We start from the raw sequence: 19,233 nt of genomic DNA on the forward strand, positions 1-19,233 counted from the left end.
GTAGAATTTGCTCCTTTTTTCTATAATTATAATAGTGTTCCTTGTGCTGAAACATATAAGTTGTCAGTGGCTAACTTACTCCAAATATATCAATCCTTGGTCCTCTTAGAGACTTGGTGAATATGTAACCTTTCACTAGAGTTGATTTTAAGCTTGTGCCTGGGAGGTGAAGTCATAGTTGTAAATATTTAAGAGCTGGTTTAAAATTGGATGTGAAGTCTTATTTTGGATATTATGATCGACATTAATTTAATTGTTCTCTATGCTTTACATTCAGGGTGATAGAGAATGTCAATGGCCATACGAAGTTTAATAACCACTACAACTCTATAAATTTAAAACTTAGTGGAAATTGCAAGACTTGGAGATCAGATGATAAAAGTGAAGGTGATGGCTGGTTGTCTGTTGACGTTTTTGTTGACACTGTTGAGCAGAAATGGCATGCTAATTTGAAAACTGACCATCTTTTTGTCCCGGTAAGGTATATATATATATATATATATATATATATATATATATATAGTTACTTTGAATTAATTTGTCATCTTCCTTAATTTCAATTAATTTGTACGGCTGGCATGTAGTTTATGTCTGGATCATGTTCTATGCAGCTCTTTGAAAGGATACTAGATATTCCAATTACATGGTCTAATGGGAGGGCCAGTGGTGAGGTGTTTCTCTAACCTAAGTTTAGATACTTTGAAATTTTATTTGGAAGTGTTGTAATGTTGATTTCAATTTCAGTTGTGATTAAATTCTAGTGTATTTGCTGAGTAATACTTGTTGCCGATTCTCAGTGCTGCTATAAACCTAAATCTGCCTCCTAAACTAGAATAATTTGTTTGAGTAAGACCTGAACAATGGCTTTGTTTGCTGTGCTTCTTTCCCTCCTTATTAGCTTTTATCAACAAAGTAAAACATAGTGCTTTCAACAACATATTTTGGTTTACCTAGATCCTGAAAGATATGTTCCTCTGCATTAGATTGGAACTATGATTTATCATTGGTGAGGCCAACTGAATCTTCAGTGTCCTTGGTTATTACTCTGGTCATATGGTTATCTAGAAAATAGCTTTCTTTTGGTTATAATCTCTTTCAAGTGTATTAAATATTTAATACTTAAAAGCTTAAGGAGTGTTTTATGCCCTTTTATAGCCTTCTCTAATCAAACATGCCTATATTGTGGGGGTCCTTTATAACTTTTTCCTGGATATGTGAATGGAAGGTGCTTCCCTTGTTAGCTTCACAGATTCAACTACATAGTTGATTATTATATATTGTATTTATGTTGTTTTATAAACACATCCATGTTATATCTTTTGGCTTAGGTTTTGAAAACTCAAGGATCTGATGTTATTACAAGTTCTTCATACTTTTGATTATTATCTTGGCAATGACAGGCTGCTGCTTGCTAATAACTGGATTTCACCTGCTTGATATATTGATTCCCTATATTTAGGTTCACTTGTGCATGTCAAAGGGTGAAGCTTTTCCAAATCTTTATGGACAGCTTGATGTAACGGGGTTGAACTTCCAAGTGTCAGATGCTCCATCTTGTTTTTCTGTATGACTTCCTCTCATCTACACAAGAATATCTTGTGAAATTCTTTTTTACCACTTGAAATTTCTTGTGGTATATTTTTTTATCCTTCGTTACATATTCGTTGTATTATATATTACTTAACAAAAGTATGCTTTATATCAAAGATGCACTTGAGAAAAATAAGGAGAGAGCAAATATATTTTAGAGATCTTATTCAATTTTCTCTTACATACTCATATTTATTTAGAAACTATACATTAATCTGTGATACAATGAAAGAGAGAAAAATGGTAAAGACACTTGTTGGACCCTTGGTACATTTATCTACAAGTGGGACCTTATGTACAATTCAACATTTTAATAAAGCCTATTCTAACACTGTTTCTCAAACTGGAGCACACAAATTTTATATACCAAGCATAAAACAAATAAGTTCAATTCAAGGCTCCCTCTAGGATTTTATTAACACTTTTGCAAGTTGATGATTGGAACAAAGAAAGGGAAGGGTGATAGGTTCTTGTGATCAAGAACCTATGGAAAAACACTCGAGAACACACAAAGACAATTTCTCTGAATTATACAGCCTCCTTTTATTGAAAAGAATCAACAAGAATGGTGATACAACGTAACCCGAGAGCTTAACCTCCCTCCAAAGAACTACAAGAGTTCCCGCCCAACAATAACACTCCAAAACTACTCTCAACCAACCACTAATCCCCCCTTTTATATCACTTACTAACAGCACTAACAGAAACTATTCCTAACTGCCTTGGCAGTTAGGCTCTGTGACTTTACCCCTCCTCCTATATACAATTAACTCCCTAACAAAGGGAGTAAAGAGGTATTACCAAAAATATAACCATAAGCACCTAAGTCAACTATCCATGAACTTTGTCTTTACAAATATTGTAAAATGCAAGCTGTTGACCAACTATGGTTCGTGGATGATTGTGCTAGGTTGTTGGATTTTAACCTCAAATATTATTGATATTCCTCACTAGAAAACTTTGGTTCAACAATCTTAGATTTCAAGATATTGACTGTCTTCCGCAAAGCCATAGAAAGAGTAATAGTTTCTTCAGTATGACCCATTATTTTATAATGTTGAGGACGACTCCTACCACCACCATCAGGTCCTCATCTAATGACATGACCTCCTTTTCCACATGCAGATACCATAGCACAGGATTTAGCAAATTCTTGAAATTTTCTACCTTTGAGAGCTATAACACGAAGAATTCGTGTTCTTAAGCTTTCAATGGTTTAAAGTTCTTGACCTGTTAAGATATGATCCCTAATATAATCAAAATTTGGATTCAATGCATGAAGGATCGTGAACAACTTCCAAGAACATCTTCAATCCTTCAATACCAGATTAACCTTCAACAATAAAAGACATCATATCATGATCTATTTGTTTAAGGGATGCTAGCTTGTGTGCAAAATCACAGAGCCACTGAATGCCATTTGCAAAATTACTCTAAGCTTTTTTCCAAGAGGTTGTGTATGCTTTGATAGTTGAGGGTTCCACAAATTTCCAGAATAGGGCACAAAGTTGAAAGTCCAACTTTTGTCATTATGCAGTATTTTCTTATGAGAACTCGCTAACATCTTTTTCCGAGTGATCATGAAACCAAAAGCCAAAAAACCAAAGTTCGATAGAGGTTGTCCAAGATAAATAATTTTTCCCATTAAGCTTTTCTAGTGTAATGGTTGAAGAACTTGAGAAACAGTGTGTTGCCCATAAGTCATTTATGATAAGAAAAGAGGGGGTAAAGCAGGAACTCTACAAAGAAAAAAGGGGAGTCAAACAATCAATCCGTGAGGAAGGGACAAATAGGGGCTGGAATGGGACATATAGAGGGGACAACGTATCCAGCTGTGCTGCACAATGTGATGGTTGGAAGATGGCACGTGGGCAAAGAGGCTGTGCATGGGAGCGTTTGAGTAATTTACATCTCGAGCGTGGGATTAGACATTTTTAATGTGTGGTCCGATAGGAGGTGGAACAATATGTCCAGGAAACAACAAATATCACTAGGATAGGCTCTAACCATGGCTCTGATATCATGTTAGAAGTGGACTTTAAGCTTAACTCAACACCACAAAACCGGTTTGTAAGATGAGGTTTGCACCCACTTATAAAGTATGAATTGGCCTTATCTCTAGTCGTGTGGGACTTCCAACAGTTTTTGCCTTTGAGACCCATGGGTTTGGCTGTCCCCAAAGAGACTCTCCTGATTCGGTGGTCTTTGGACGAAACTGTGGCAGTTTGAAAACAGTAGACAATAGCAGGCAGTGGTTGGATAACATTTTCTTTGCCGGAAAGACAGACAAGCAAAGTGGGATCAACTTGCTCCAATCCCAACTAAAAAGAGACTATTTTTTATAGAGCTTATCCAAGTCTCTCATAGGTTCTCATATTTATATAGAAATGGTAGATTCATTTGAGATACATTGAAAGATAGAAAGATTAGAAAACAAGCATCTCTGGGCCTAGGCACAACTCAAAACAACTTTTTGATAAAGTCTATTCTAATAGATGCCTAATGAGACTTTTATTTATTATATTCTATATGAATATTAGAAGTGTTGTTTACTTGTTAAATATGTGAAATTGTTGTACCAGAAACAATACTTTAGTTTTGGACAAACAACGATATTAATTGTGAAGACTGGGACGAAAATAACAACATTTGTATGGGTAATTGATCTATCTTATTTGATGTGATGCACTGAATGGATGTCTGAAATTATAATTTACATGGGATGAGGGGTCATGTTTGGTACAAACCCTAGCTGTGTAGGTTTATTTTAGTTTTTGTTTCTGCTAATGAGTAAATAGCCTGCTCCAATTCTTGGTGTGCGACTTTGTATTATCCTAAATGGTTTTAGTTGAAATTTGACATGGTATCAAAGCCTATAGTTAATCTTGGTAAATCATCTGTGGAGGGTTTTTTTTGGGAAGTCTGACGTGTCTGTCTCAATTCTTATAATGTGACATATCTGTTGAGCAACTTCATTCGATACCAATGGGTTTTAGATTAAATCTGACACATACTAGTAACTGTTGATGACTACTGGACCTTTGGTCTCGTATAAAGTGCTTAGGCATATTGATATTCAACAACTACATATTTCTGTTGCTGGCATACTTTAAATTAAAAGATGTTTTCTTCTCTTGTTTATGTTCTTGCACTTGCAGAACACATCAGGAAGTTTATGTTTTCGTGGTCAAAGTATATTTCTACACAATACAAGTGGCTGGTTTGGCAGTATTCCTCTAGAAGCATCTGGAGATTTTGGCATCCATCCTGAGGAAGGAGAATTTCATCTTCTGTGTCAGGTACTCCCGTATGTGTGTGCTTGAGTTCATAATTATTTATTTATTGTTAGAAGATAGCATGGTTACTGATAGAGGGCTTGGTTTTATACTATGACTTGATCCTATCGGTAGTAATATAAATAACTGCATTAGGTTATTGGAAAATGTGAGTAAACTCTGATAACACATTACTAACTGTCATTCTTGCATTTTTCTAGTCTAAAATTTTAAAAGTTGACATGGTATCAAAGCACTAGTATTCACCTTGAAGATTATTTCTCCATTCTGCTGTATTAGGTTTCTAGAACGTAGTTGTATGTTCTCCTTGATGTTTTTGAATTTAGAAAAGAAAAATAAGAAAAAAATGTTGGACAGGAAAAATTACCGTATTTCTTACTTGTGGAACCCTTACAATGAGAGTAAATAAATTGAGATACTAGGCTGATTCTGTACACTGATTTGAACCTAAGAATCAAGTCAAAATGATTCTTGATAAAAATATTGTTCATATAAGAGGAGAGAAATTATAGCATATCCTGATTCTAGCTGCACCAGAAAATTGCCTGGTTCTGTTTGATTGCACAGTCATCTACGCTCTCCCTGTATTTTGGTGATAGATATATCTTAGGGGATTTCATCTTAGAATTTGGACTTAGGACCTATCTCAACCTTACAAAACCTGTTTGTAAGGTGAGAATTGCTAAAGGTATATAAGTTCTATTTAAGCAATATCTCTGGTCAACATGGGACTAAACCACCACCCTTGAGACTACTATTAAAGGATACCCCAAAGTCATTAGTACGGTGGCCTAGGAGTGACTGCAATTAAGACAACTTTCCAACACTTATATTGATGCAAATTGGGTTGAATTTCTTGTGGTAGGAGGTCCACCTCTTGGTAACTCTTTGGAGGAAATCCAAGTTCATTGTAAAGCAAGAACTAGCATGTGCTTACAAAGATCAAGTGCTGAAGCTAATCCTAAGCTATGACTCTCACTAAAGGTGAATTCATATGTTTGAAACAACTTTTAAAAGTTAAAATTGTGTTGTGAGAGTAAACCTATGAAGCCAATTTGTGACAATCAGACATTTCGTCTAACCCAATCTTCCATAAACAAACTGAACATGTAGGAATTCACTGTCACTTTTTTAATGAATACTTTTGGAGAACTTAGCACATACTTCGTCAGGTTCAAGTGGTCTGAGTGATACTGGACTCTATGCTATTAAGCATTGCCTTAGGTTTGAGTCTTATGGATGGAAAAAATGTGGTTAGGAAAAGTAATCCCACAGGTGGCCAGTCAGGTTTTCTGATAAAGTAGTCATTGACAAAGCTGGTAGATACTTCTTATTAATAATATAGTTATAAAAAATTATCAATTGGCTGATTTGTTCTCATGTGGGGGGGGGGGGGCCAAAAATATTTTATATCTGCACTAAGCTGGATGCTTTTGACTATGGGGAAGTGTTGGAATCATAGCTAACTCGATTACAATTAGATTTAGCTCGCTTTAATGCTTATGTTCATTGTAATCTAGGAAACTGAAATAGTTTAATTACCCTTTCTTGTGAACAGTATTCTGTATTAATTATTTCTGTGTAGGTGTATCATTGAACTGAGTATGAAGCGTGCACTCTATAATATTCACTCATAATCAGTCTTCTATTGTTTTTGTCTTCAACTATTCTCACCTCATTGAATTTGAGGAAAAAGTAACAGTTTTTTCATCTTCCCTGATACATTGTTGATCAATTTTCCAGGTTCCTAGTGTTGAAGTGAATGCACTGATGAGAACTTTCAATATGAGATCTCTCTTGTTTCCTGTACGTTTTCTTCAGTTTGATGCATTAACTTAGACATGTTCAAGTTTTCTAGTAGATTGATCATTTCCATTTCTATAATTTTTTTCTTTCTTTATATTGCAGATTTTAAATCTGAAAACAGTACCATTAAAGTTTTATGCAAGTTTGTCTTAAAGTCATTCATAAACTTAGTTCATTGCTTTCAATTTTTCTTTGTTAATATTTTTTAATTGTGGTCCAACTGTACCATTATTTCTTTATACTCACTATATTTCATAGCTAACACATGGCTTTTGATAAAATTTAGGTTAGATTTTCTAAAGACTTTTGTGAAGCAGTAGCTGTCTATGACTTCTCATAGAAGTTAAATAGAATTTCAAAATTTGAGACATAATGTGCGTGATGTCAATTTCCACTGTCTCCTAAAAAAGTAATTGATTAAATTTGGTCCCCAAAAGTGTCTCGTTCTTTTGTTTTAGTCCTTTGTAATTTGGTCTGAACCAGTTTAGTCTCAAAAGCTAGATCATAAGGTGTGAATTGCCTAAGCCTTTATAAGCTTTACTCTACAGGAAAAATGAGATCTCAACAAGCCCCTACTTGAAAACCTTATTGTTAGAGCGGTACAAAGAAATGATTGCGTGTTAATAATAAACTAAGAGGGGTGAATTGGTTTCTTTTCGAAAACGTGTGTTTTTTAAAATTTTCTCTCAAATTAATCTTACTTAGCAGATAATTAAACAAATAAAATAGAGCAAGGGAAGAGAGAAATTTGCACAAATAATTTTTATACTGGTTCGGATCAAAAAAATCCTACATCCAGTTGCCAATCTCTCAAAGGGATTAATGTTCCACTATCACAAAACCAATAAACCTTACAATCACACAAAAAAACATGTTTAAGGTTTAGAAAACATCTCTCTTAAGACCACAAGAGATGATACTCACTTCTCCTGAACACCACAAAGGATGAACACCTCTTCTGAATGCTTCACGAAGGATGACAAACTTCACTTAGCAACAACAACACTCAATCATACCTATAGTGAAAGTTCTCGCTCTTGCCCACACCAAGTTACCAAAATCCCTAGTTTCTTACTTCACTATCGTTCAGAATAGAGTTGTTGTATGTTTGAATGAGAATCTAAAACTTCTATATAAAGACTTCACTCAAAGACACCTTCAAAAATTCGTTGTCAGACTTTTCTCATTGTGATAATCGATTATCTCACCTAGGTAATTGATTATGCATTTAATTAAAGTGCAACGACCAAAAATGTACTAAAAAACTCCAACTGCTAGTCGTGATAATCGATTATTTTAAGTCATAGATTAGCCATAATCGATTATCAATTCCTGATAATCGATTATCCAGATGTCATGTGAGTTTTTAGCATTTTAACAAATTTGCTTCGTGATAATCGATTATCTCTTTAGTTAATCGATTATTGCAGAGCATTTTTGAATCGAAGGAGATTTTAAAACATAAGATACACGGAAACAAAAACTACTCTAAGTCCTACACAAAATTCTACTTATTACAAAACCTTTCCACACACAATAAAAGTCTTCGTATATCTTCTTGCATGTGTGAGTTCAAGACTGGATTTGGACATCATCAACACTTTAATGCTTCATCATTTTGCTAACACTTACAATTTGATCCATATATTTTTATAAAACTGATCCCATAATGCCGTTAGAGTATTCTTGGTGCAAGGACCAAAACAAAAAAGGTATGTGATGTGTAGGGACCAAAATATAGTGTTTCTTGCAAATATGAAACAAAACGGAGTGTTTTTTTTCTGTCTAGAGGTTAAAAGGAAAAATGGTGTTACGATGGACACCATATTTAACACTGTTACAATCTAAATGAACAATAGGAATTGATTCATACATGATTTTCCTTATGGGAACCAACATGTTAGGTTATATTGGGACTAAAAGAAATCTATGATGTGTGGAGATCAACTTTATAATTTAACCAAATTAAGTATTAGCTTATCCAATATCAATTCTTGTATTTCTAATTCTTTTAGGAGTGTTCGTGGGTTGGGATGGGTGCCATTTGGGCAAACCCACTACCGAACCCACTAAAAAGTATTTTGGGTTGGGTTTCTACATTTTTTATGTTAAACCCTATCCAACCCAACCCATTTTTTAGTGGGTTGGGTCCATTGGATTAAGATTTTGAAAAGTTTATTTTCTTTTGTTACAAGTTGTAATTTTCAAGTATCAACCTGATTAAAAAATAACACAATCTTCACAAAAATGAATTCAAGGCTTCGAGTAAGCCAATAAGTCAAGTTATAACAAGCTTATCCAAACTAATTCAAGACATGAAAAGAAAAACATAATGCAATTTGTCCATAACTTAAGTATAAGAGTGAGTCTCGAGTCACCCATACTAAACTCATTATCCAACCCGTATAAGATTAAGTTAGTTTTGGTTGGGTTGGGTTTGATCCAATCATAAATGAAACCCCTAACTTAATTTAATTGGATTGGATTGGGTCAGGCTGGGTCAGGCTGGGTCATCTGGTAACCCGAGCCAATGAACACCCCTAATTTTTTCATAATCAAAGTTTATTGATTGCAGCTTGCAGGATCAATGACTGCTCTATTTAATTGTCAAGGCCCTCTGGATACTCCTATATTTGTGGGAACTGGGATGCTTTCTAGGACATCCTCTTCTTTACATGTGGACACTCCTACAACTGAAGCATCTGAAGTACTTGCTAAAAGTATGGAGGCTGGAGCATTGGCAGTATTTGATCGTGTACCTTTTTCACATGTATCTGCCAATTTCACTTTCAACACTGATAACTGTGTAAGTTGAAAGTGATAATAATTTTGCACTGGGTGGTTTAGAGTTTTGACTCGTTGTTTAGGTTTGGTAACACTTCCACTGCATAGCACAGATTGCTGATTTGTATGGAATCAGGGCAAGCCTTGTGGATGGTGGTGAAATTCAAGGGGCTGGGACAGTGTGGATATGCTCAGAGGTATGTTACTACCTGTAAACTATTTAATAGCATTTTTTTTTCTTTTCTTAGCCATGAAGTAGCATGCTTTTATTTAGCAAATAGTCACCACTTTATTTTCCAGTTTCCTAGAATGTATAGATGTGTTACCATGTTAGTACAATGGTGGATCACCAACGTTTTACCCACTTTACGATGTTATATTTATTTTTTACTTATTTATGTTAGAGGGGACTTCTTGGAATTTCTCACATGAAAGGTATTCACAAATCAGGATACTAATAGGTTTCATTGATTGGCTAAAACAAAATTTCAGAATGCGTGTATCTTGTCCCATGTGTATGCCTCTGCACCAGTTTTCTGTACAGATTTCCCTCACCCTGCTAGTGTATACTATTTTGTTCTCAGGCTTTGGATGATGACACATCAATAGATGCAAACTTCTCAGGAAGTTTTAACCTTGAGAAAATTATGCTTCGCTATGTGCCCAGTTATCATCACTTGATGCCACTCAAATTTGGGGTTTTGAATGAAAACACAAAACTTTCAGGATCTCTTTTAAGACCGTAAGATTATTCCTTTATCAGCTTTGATTGATTAACATTTAGTAAAATTGTTGCTTATTTCATTGATATTATCAATGACTTCTCCATTTCTTTATTATCAATATTTCTTGTTCTTCAAGTTGGCCTGTCCCAACTTGTTAATACTGCTTTCCTTCTCAGTGAGTTGTTATATAATTTTTTTATTGCAGGAGGTTTGATATAAAATGGACTGCACCGACAGCAGAAGGGTCTCTTAATGATGCTAGAGGAGATATCATAATCTCCCATAATTTCATAACTGTTAATTTTGCTTCAGCTGCATTTGATTTGTATGTGAAAGTTCAAACTTCTTATTCTGATGATTGCTCTCTTAGAAGAGAAGAGTTTAATGCATCGAGAGCCATTCCATTTATTGTTGGTGGAGTTGATTTTGATTTGCACATGCATGGATTTGAATTCTTTAGTTTGGTTACTCCTTATATGTTGGATTTTCCAAGACCTTTGGCTTTGAAAGCAGCAGGAAGAGTCAAGTTTCAGGGAAACCTTTTAAAACCTAGTACCACTATTATTGAACAAAATTTTGACAAGAACAAGAAACATTTGTGTATGTTGGAGAAAGGAAATGCATATAGTCTTGTTGGTGAGGTTTCAATCTCTGGTCTCAAAGTTAATCAATTGATGCTTGCACCTCAGTTATCTGGGTCGTTGAGTGTTTCTCCCGAATATATAAAGGTGATGAATAAAAGTTTCTCCTCGTAAAAGTTGTTTCATTTTGAGATATTATGAACTTAACAAACTTCCTGGTATTATCAAATTGTAGTACAGTTCTGTTTTTTTGGGATGGGGAGAGGTGTGTTTACAAAATCATGGACTAGGGTTCTAGTAAAGAGATTTTAATTGAATAAATATGGGTGGGGATGGGGGATATAAGTTCTTAGTGAAGGGTTTTAAATTCATGAGCAGTTAATTGGCTAATGACTAATGTGTTGAAAGAGCTGTTAACAAGTAATTGCTTGTTGACTTAATGAAACAGTTGAATGGTTAACTGTTCCTTATTAGCAATATTTTACCACGATTCCTTTTTGAAATATCTATTGATCATTATGTTTGATATTTTGATGGATGAAATCTCGATATCTATTCCCATACAGTGAATATGTTTCAATTAACTCTCACTCTCCTGTCACAACCAAAATCGTTGAGGATGTTTGGTATATAAAGCCTGGTGATAAGCTTCCTGAACTTGATTTATATGCAAGTGTTAAGTTAATCTGTAGATTTTCGTTGGATCTTGCTTCTTTCGAAAATAAATTTAAAAGGTTGAAGTTGGACTTCAAGGTGAAACTCTTCCAGAGAATTATGCAGGCCCCACCTGCTTATGATTTTTGTCACTTGGTTAAGGAAAGTGATTGATATGAACATAGAGTTTTATGTCTAGGTCAACTCATCCACATATTGATGTGAATTATCTTAAATGGGATATTTCTCCTTTGTACAATTTATAATATAATTTATATTTGTATTTTATTTCAAAAGGATTTTTTCCTCCTCAGATATCCATATTTAAAAATATGTAGTTATTTAGTTAAAGGTATACATCTTTGTGTCTGTAAGTTTCAAATATCCTTATGAGAAACAATTTCAAATTGTCTGGCTTTATTCTACATGTATTAGTTTTTCTAACTTCCATTCTTTATTGGAGTGTAGTTGAATGCCTCTGGTAGGTCTGATGAAAGTCTTGTGGTGGATTTTGTTGGCCCGCTACAGCTTAGTGGTGAAAATGGTCTGAAAAGTGGAACAGTGTTGTCCGTTTCCCTTCATAAGGAACAATTGAGGGCTAATGTAGATTTTCGACCATGTTATTCAGCTAGCTTGGAGGTACCTATATTTAAATATTAGGTCAAATGATTGAATCTAGATATATTTGATTCTATGCTGGCATATTTTCAGGCATGCATTGAGCCCAAACGTTGATGTTGATTTTTTTTTTTTTTTCGTTTTTCTTGTACTTTTAGGTATGTCATTTTCCACTTGATGAGCTGGAAATTGCTTCTCTCAGGGGAACTATACGTAGAGTAAGCCATAATATTACCTATTTGACTTCATAATTATTTATCATTCTTGTCTTTCCTAGACAGTCCTATGCATATTTTTATCATATGAAGTTGACCCAGTTTTCTCAGGGTATTATACGGTTTTCAGTGTTCTGCATGAGTTTTTCATGTGACTCAAGATCTTTTAAAGTAAATGCAAGAGGGCTTTGAGGACAATAAATGACTATTAGTAAGATACCCATCTCCAATGCTAGAAGATCAAGCATGAGTTATTTCTAGTTAATATCTCTAGCATACCTGCTAATGTAAATAAAGTCATTTGGGCTTAAAGGATTTACTCAAAACAGTAGGTTCTAATCAGTGTCATCGATCATCACCCAAAAAGCTCATATTATTTGGATCATCACCCAAAAAGCTCATATTATTTGGAGAAACTGTAATATTTTTATTAATAAGGAGGTATCATTGATGGAGGTAAAAGAAATGTACTTTTATTTAAGTATATAAAGGCATTACAAACTTATAATATTTGAAAATTGACATATACACCATAGTTTGTAAAATTAATTTTAAATTAAAATTCCTAAAAATAGGGAGTGTATCTAACATGGGGTATGTGGTGACTTTAAATTATTTTCTCCTGTTTACAATTAGAATAAAAAGCAAACTGGATTTTTGGAAAAGAAAAATGGACCTCAAATGAAGGAATCCCTTTCTATAGAGGTATGGGTATTTGATAGGTTCCTAATCAGAAACCTATGGAAAACACACTCCACGCACTCAAAACACATCGCCAAGAATGCTGTATAACCTCTTTGTTTTCAATCAAGAATACAAGTACAAAGAGCTTAACCTCCCCCTTCAGGACAAACAAGTTCCTGACAATCTGTTATTATCCAAAACCAATCCCCTCTACAATTAAACCCAAACCTATTTATACAAGTCCTTCCCCGCCTTTCCTAACTGCCAAGGCAGTTAGGCTAACTAATGTCTCTTCCTTCTCTCATAAACCAATAAACTCTTAACATTACCCCCCTCTGCTTCAGCAACCTTGTCCCCAAGGTTGAACTCAGGGTATTGATCCTGAATAGTCCCCACGTCTTCCCACGTAGCCCCATCTCTACCACCTTCTTGCCATTCCACCAAGACCTGCTGCACCATCTCTTCCCCCTGCTGCCTTTGCCTCTTCTCTAGAATTCTCACTGGCCAATAGGTGGGTCCCTCTGCTTGTAGCTCGGCAGGCAGCTCCTTTTCTATTCTCTTCTCCCCCACCGCTTTCTTTAATTGGGATACATGAAAAACTAAATGTATCCTGGCTGTTTCTGGCAACTGTAAGCGATAAACAACCTTTCCAATTTGCTGAATCACCTGGAATGGTCCATAATATCGAGCTGCTAGCTTGGGATGTAACCGCACGGGCATAGAAGATTGTCTATGGGATCTAATTTTCAAGTAGACCCAGTCTCCCACTTTAATATCCACTTCTCTCCTTTTGTTCGCCTGGTTAGCCATCAAATCCCGTGCCCGACGTAGATGGAATTTTAATTGTCTCAGAGCCTCGTCTCTCGTCATTAAGTCTTGAGCCACTGTTTCCACCACTGTCTCCCCTGGAACGAATCTACTCAAGGACGGTGGAGCCCGGCCATACACAATCTCGAACGAGGAGCACCTTGCCGCCCCCTGATAACTGGTATTGTACCAGTATTCAGCCCAAGGCAGCATCATCTTCCAGCTTTTGGGATGCTCTGAGTAGAAACATCTCAAATATCCTTCCTTTAATATCCACTTCTCTCCTTTTGTTCGCCTGGTTAGCCATCAAATCCTGTGCCCGACGTAGATGGAATTTTAATTGTCTCAGAGCCTCGTCTCTCGTCATTAAGTCTTGAGCCACTGTTTCCACCACTGTCTCCCCTGGAACGAATCTACTCAAGGACAGTGGAGCCCGGCCATACACAATCTCGAACGAGGAGCACCTTGCCGCCCCCTGATAACTGGTATTGTACCAGTATTCAGCCCAAGGCAGCATCATCTTCCAGCTTTTGGGATGCTCTGAGCAGAAACATCTCAAATATCCTTCCACAATGCGGTTCAAGACCTCTGTTTGACCATCAGTCTCAGGATGGTAGGCAGTGCTCATTTTAAGCTGGGTTCCTTGCATCTTAAAAAGTTATTTCCAAAACACACTTAGAAATAGGGGATCCCTGACACTAACAATTGACACAGGGATTCCGTGTAACCTGACTATTTCCTGGACGAAGACCTCTGCCACCGTTGTCGCTGAGTAGGGATGTTTCAGTGCTATGAAATGCCCGTACTTGCTCAATCTATCCACCACCACCAATATTGCGTCATAGCTATGAGATTTAGGCAATTTCACAATGAAATCTATACTCACCTCTTCCCACACTGCCTGAGGAATCGGCAGGGACTGTAATAAACCTTGGGGAGATGCAGCCATATATTTATGCTGCTGACATGTCACACACCCAGCCACAAACTCTGTTACAGTGTTCTTCATACCCACCCAGTAGAATAACTGCGCTATCCTTCTATAAGTTCGAAATACCCCTAAGTGTCCCCCTGTGCTTGTCACATGAAATTCCGCTAATAATTTGGGGATCCAGATAGATTTAGCCGAAAGCACCAACCTCCCTTTGTAGTGAAGCATGTCGTTCTCCAAAGTATATGATGCGTGGCAATTCGGGTCCCTCTTGATCTCATCAACTATTTTCTTTAGTGACTCATCCTCTTCTACTTCCTTCAATACTTCTTGGAAATCATGCCAATACGGTCTAGAGATAGCCTGCAATTCTAGTTCCTCAATACCTCTTTCCCCTTTTCTAGATAGGGCGTCAACAACCTTATTCGAGCTCCCTATTTTGTATACAATGTCAAAGTCGTAACCCATGAGCTTGGCTATCCAGTTCTGCTGAGTGTGAGTCGTGATTCTCTGTTCCAACAGGTACTTCAGGCTACGTTGATTTGTATGCACCACAAACCTCCGTCCAAGTAGATATGGCCTCCAATGTTGAATGGCCATTACCAAGGCCATGAGCTCTTTTTCATATATAGATTTACTTAATGATCCCTCTGACATAGCTTTGCTGAAAAATGCAATGGGTTTCCTATTCTGCATTAGCACAGCCCCCACACCAACCCCGGATGCGTCACATTCCACGTGAAATTCCTGATTGAAATCAGGAAGAGTCAAGACTGGTGCAGTGGTAATGGCTGTCTTGAGTGCTGCCATGGTCGTTCTAGCTGTTTCCGACCACACAAACTTCCCCTTTTTAAGCAATTCTGTTAAAGGCTTGGCCATCTTCCCATATCCCTGCACAAACCGCCGATAGTACCCTGTTAGGCCCAAAAAACCTCTCAAGGCCTTCAAATTTTTCGGTTCTTCCCACTCCAACACCGCCTTGATTTAATCCTTGTCCATCTCAACACCCCTTTCAGATATCAGGTGGCCTAGATATCCGATCTGCTGCTTTCCAAACTCACATTTGCTCTGGTTAGCTACCCATCTTTGCTGCTCCAATAACTATAGCACCGTTCCTAGCTGTTCTAAATGATCCTTCCACGTAGGACTGTATACTAGGATGTCATCAAAGAAGACAAGTACACATTTCCTAAGGAAGGGCTGCATCAAGTTATTCATTGCATTTTGGAAGGTGGCCGGCGCGTTAGTGAGTCCAAAGGGAATCACCAGAAATTCAAAGTGGCCTTGGTGTGTGCGGAACGCCGTCTTGGGGATATCTTCTTCTCCCATCCTTATTTGATGATATCCAGCCTTCAAGTCTATCTTGGAGAAGTATTTGGCGTCGTGTAGTTCATCTAGCAGCTCTTCTATCACGGGAATGGGGTATTTATCTGGGACAGTAGCCTTGTTCAGGGCTCTGTAGTCAACACAAAAGCGCCAGCTACGTTCTTCTTCTTCACCAATATCACCGGACTGGACTAGGGGCTCTTGCTTGGCCTGATGATCCCGGCTTTCAACATATCTGCCACTTGTTTTTCTATTTCCTCCTTCATAAGATGGGGGTATCTATAGGGCCGAACGTTGACGGGGTTCACTCCTTCCTTGAGGACAATGTGGTGCTCCATATCACGATGCGGGGGCAGGCTTTCTCTCTCCTGAAACACCCTATAGTGCGCCTGCAACACTGTCTTTAATTCAGCTTGCTGTTCCCCTGTCAAATCCCCAGTCCACTCACCACACCCCTCCTGCTCCACTAGGCCCAAATCCCACACTAGTACCCATGACTCAGCATCCACTAATTTCAACAAGGCCTTGGGTTCCACCAGTTGTCTGGAAAGCGCTGGATCACCCTTTACTGTCACCTTCTTACCCTTCAACATATATTCCATGGACATCTCCCCCCAGTTGAGCATAACCTTTCCAAGTTTCGCTAGCCATGCCACCCCTAAGATTACATCTACTCCCCCCAATTCGAACACGTACAATTCCTTCTCCACAGTGGCTTCCCCCAAATTTATTCGAATTTTCTTGCAACGTCCACGAGATATCCTCTTGTGACCATCCCCAAGGCTCACCGTGTATGGGTTTGTATCAGTTACTGCTAACTTCACTTCCTCCACCACCCTCCGACTAATATAGTTATGGCTGGCCCCACTGTCTATGAGGACCACCACTCTTCTTTCTCCAATTCTTCCTGTTAATTTCATGGTTCTGGGTGGTGTCAACCCCTCTGCTGAGCAAGCAGATAGTTCCATGGGCTTCGCATCCTGGTTCACGCCTTCTGTCCCTTCGTCCTCCTCGTCTTCCGCCAAGAGCAGCACTCACAAGCTCTTCTTCGAACAACGGTGACCTGGTGCAAAAGGACCCCCACACCGAAAACATCGACCTTCTGGATAAGGTAAATTTCTTACCATTCTCCCCCGATTGTCGCCTCCTTCGACGGTTCCACCTCTCATGCTATTCGCCGTCATCGGACCTTCTCTTCGGTTCGACCCACTCGCCTCCATTCCTCCTGAACGGTTCGCTGGTTGTCGCTCGACCTCTCCTCGAATGATGTTTGTCGAGGCTCGCGTACCCACTGGGTTCACCTTTAAGCCGTTCCAACCTCCTGCCCGCGCTCTGGATATTGCGTCTTCCACGTCCCGCGCGATCCTCACTGCAACCTCCAATTCTTGAGGATCTTGGATGCGGACTTGCCCCTTAATTTCTTCCCGTAGCCCAGCCAGGAAAAACCCTAACGCAAGTTCCTTCAATAAGCCTTGGGTCTGACCCAATAATATCTCGAAGCTCCTGGTGAATTCCTCCACCGACCCTTCTTGTCGCAGCGTCGCCAGCTGCTCGTACACAGTTCCTCGAAATCCCCCTCCGAAACGATTTATCAACGCCGCTTTTAAGCCAGACCAAGAACGGTTCTTGGCTTTGTCTTTCCAGATCTTAAACCAATAACTCGCACTACCTTCCATGTTAATGTAGGCGAGCTCTACCTTGTCTTCCTCCACCACTTTCTGTATATCGAAGAAGCGTTCCGCTCTGTTGATCCAGCTGTGTGGTTCTTGCCCTTCAAACCCCGGTAGGTCTACTCTTTTTCTCCAATTCTGTTGTATCCCCCCATTATCACGTCTCTTGTGATTATCGTTCACCGAACTATTACCCCCTTCAGAGTTCCCATCATGATTATTAGTTCCTCCACCCATTAGCCTCATCGATTGCTGCATGTCGTGTCGTATCGCAGCGGTCTCCGCCTTGATCCCTTCCACCGTGATCTCAAGATTCTCCAATTGTCTCTCCGTCTGGCTCCCCATCACTATCTCACGCCCCTCTTGATCCGGCAGGTCGGACCAAATGATAGGTTCCTAATCAGAAACCTATGGAAAACACACTCCACACACTCAAAACACACCGCCAAGAATGCTGTATAACCTCTTTGTATTTATCGTCAATCAAGAATACAAGTACAGAGAGCTTAACCTCCCCCTTCAGGACAAACAAATTCGTGACAATCTGTTATTATCCAAAACCAATCCCCTCTACAATTAAACCCAAACCTATTTATACAAGTCCCTCCCCACCTTTCCTAACTGCCAAGGCAGTTAGGCTAACTAATGTCTCTTCCTTCTCTCATAAACCAATAACCTCCTATCAGTATTTTTAAGATAAAACATAGTAAAGGTGCTCATAGACGAAATATGGATACATTGCATAAAATTTAGAGGAAAGTATTTCTAATATGCAACTTTGTCAATTTCTATCAGATTTGTTGTTTTTTTAACCTTTCGATCTCTCCCTTTTTCTGTTCATTCCTGCCTGAATAATTACATGGTCAAAGCATTATTTAATAATTAATGAAAATAATGTAGTACGTTTTAGCTAGTTGCCTTTTTTCTTTATTTCGGGGAAATATGCAACTTTTGACATTTTTATCTGATATGTTGCTACTTCATTTACCTCTTCACTTCTGCCTTTTTCTGTTCAGTCTTGCCTGAATGATGACTAGGTTGATGCGTTATTAATGGTCATGAAATAAAAGTAATGTGGTTTCTATCTGGTTGCCCTTTTCTTTTTCAGGCAGAAATCCAGCTAAATCTTCCAAAAAGAAGAGGACATGGAGTCATATCTGTACTTTGTCCAAAATTCGGTGGGGTGAACGGTGAAGCACTGGATGTGGCAGCTAGGTGGAGTGGAGATGTTGTGAGTTCCTAAGTTCATTCTCTTAGGTTGAGAAGTGAAAGCAGGCAATGTGACTGAATGCATAGTGTATTTTTATGTGGAGTGGGTAACAATTACAACAAAAATAATTGGCTAATTTCTATAATTCTTTGAATCCTCTAATTGTTTTGTTAACCAAAGATATCTATAATATGTGACACATTCTCTCAAGTTGAAGCATGTATAAATCATACGCATTGAGCTAGATAAAACATAATCAATTATAGTACCCCTCAAAGACTTAGTGAAGTCGTTTGCTGATTGACTATTGAAGTTGGCAAAATTAGTCATTTCATT

General features: G+C 37.9%; 1 protein-coding gene across 1 annotated transcript in view; it reads left to right on the forward strand.

The window, feature by feature from the left end:
• Positions 1 to 19,233, forward strand: part of LOC124825676 (protein TIC236, chloroplastic) — a 34,793-nt gene that overhangs the window by 2,480 nt on the left and 13,080 nt on the right. The window contains exons 2-13 of the mRNA XM_088107095.1: positions 278 to 476; positions 612 to 671; positions 1,460 to 1,564; positions 4,749 to 4,889; positions 6,630 to 6,692; positions 9,268 to 9,498; positions 9,590 to 9,673; positions 10,061 to 10,218; positions 10,407 to 10,929; positions 11,905 to 12,075; positions 12,213 to 12,272; positions 18,796 to 18,918. Of these exons, the coding sequence (XP_087963221.1) occupies positions 278 to 476; positions 612 to 671; positions 1,460 to 1,564; positions 4,749 to 4,889; positions 6,630 to 6,692; positions 9,268 to 9,498; positions 9,590 to 9,673; positions 10,061 to 10,218; positions 10,407 to 10,929; positions 11,905 to 12,075; positions 12,213 to 12,272; positions 18,796 to 18,918 (1,918 nt within the window). The remainder of the gene's footprint in view (positions 1 to 277; positions 477 to 611; positions 672 to 1,459; positions 1,565 to 4,748; positions 4,890 to 6,629; positions 6,693 to 9,267; positions 9,499 to 9,589; positions 9,674 to 10,060; positions 10,219 to 10,406; positions 10,930 to 11,904; positions 12,076 to 12,212; positions 12,273 to 18,795; positions 18,919 to 19,233) is intronic.

The sequence above is a fragment of the Vigna umbellata genome, chromosome 2 (assembly GCF_029865625.1).
Source record: "Vigna umbellata cultivar VRB3 chromosome 2, Vumbellata_1.0, whole genome shotgun sequence".
NCBI lineage: Eukaryota > Viridiplantae > Streptophyta > Magnoliopsida > Fabales > Fabaceae > Vigna > Vigna umbellata.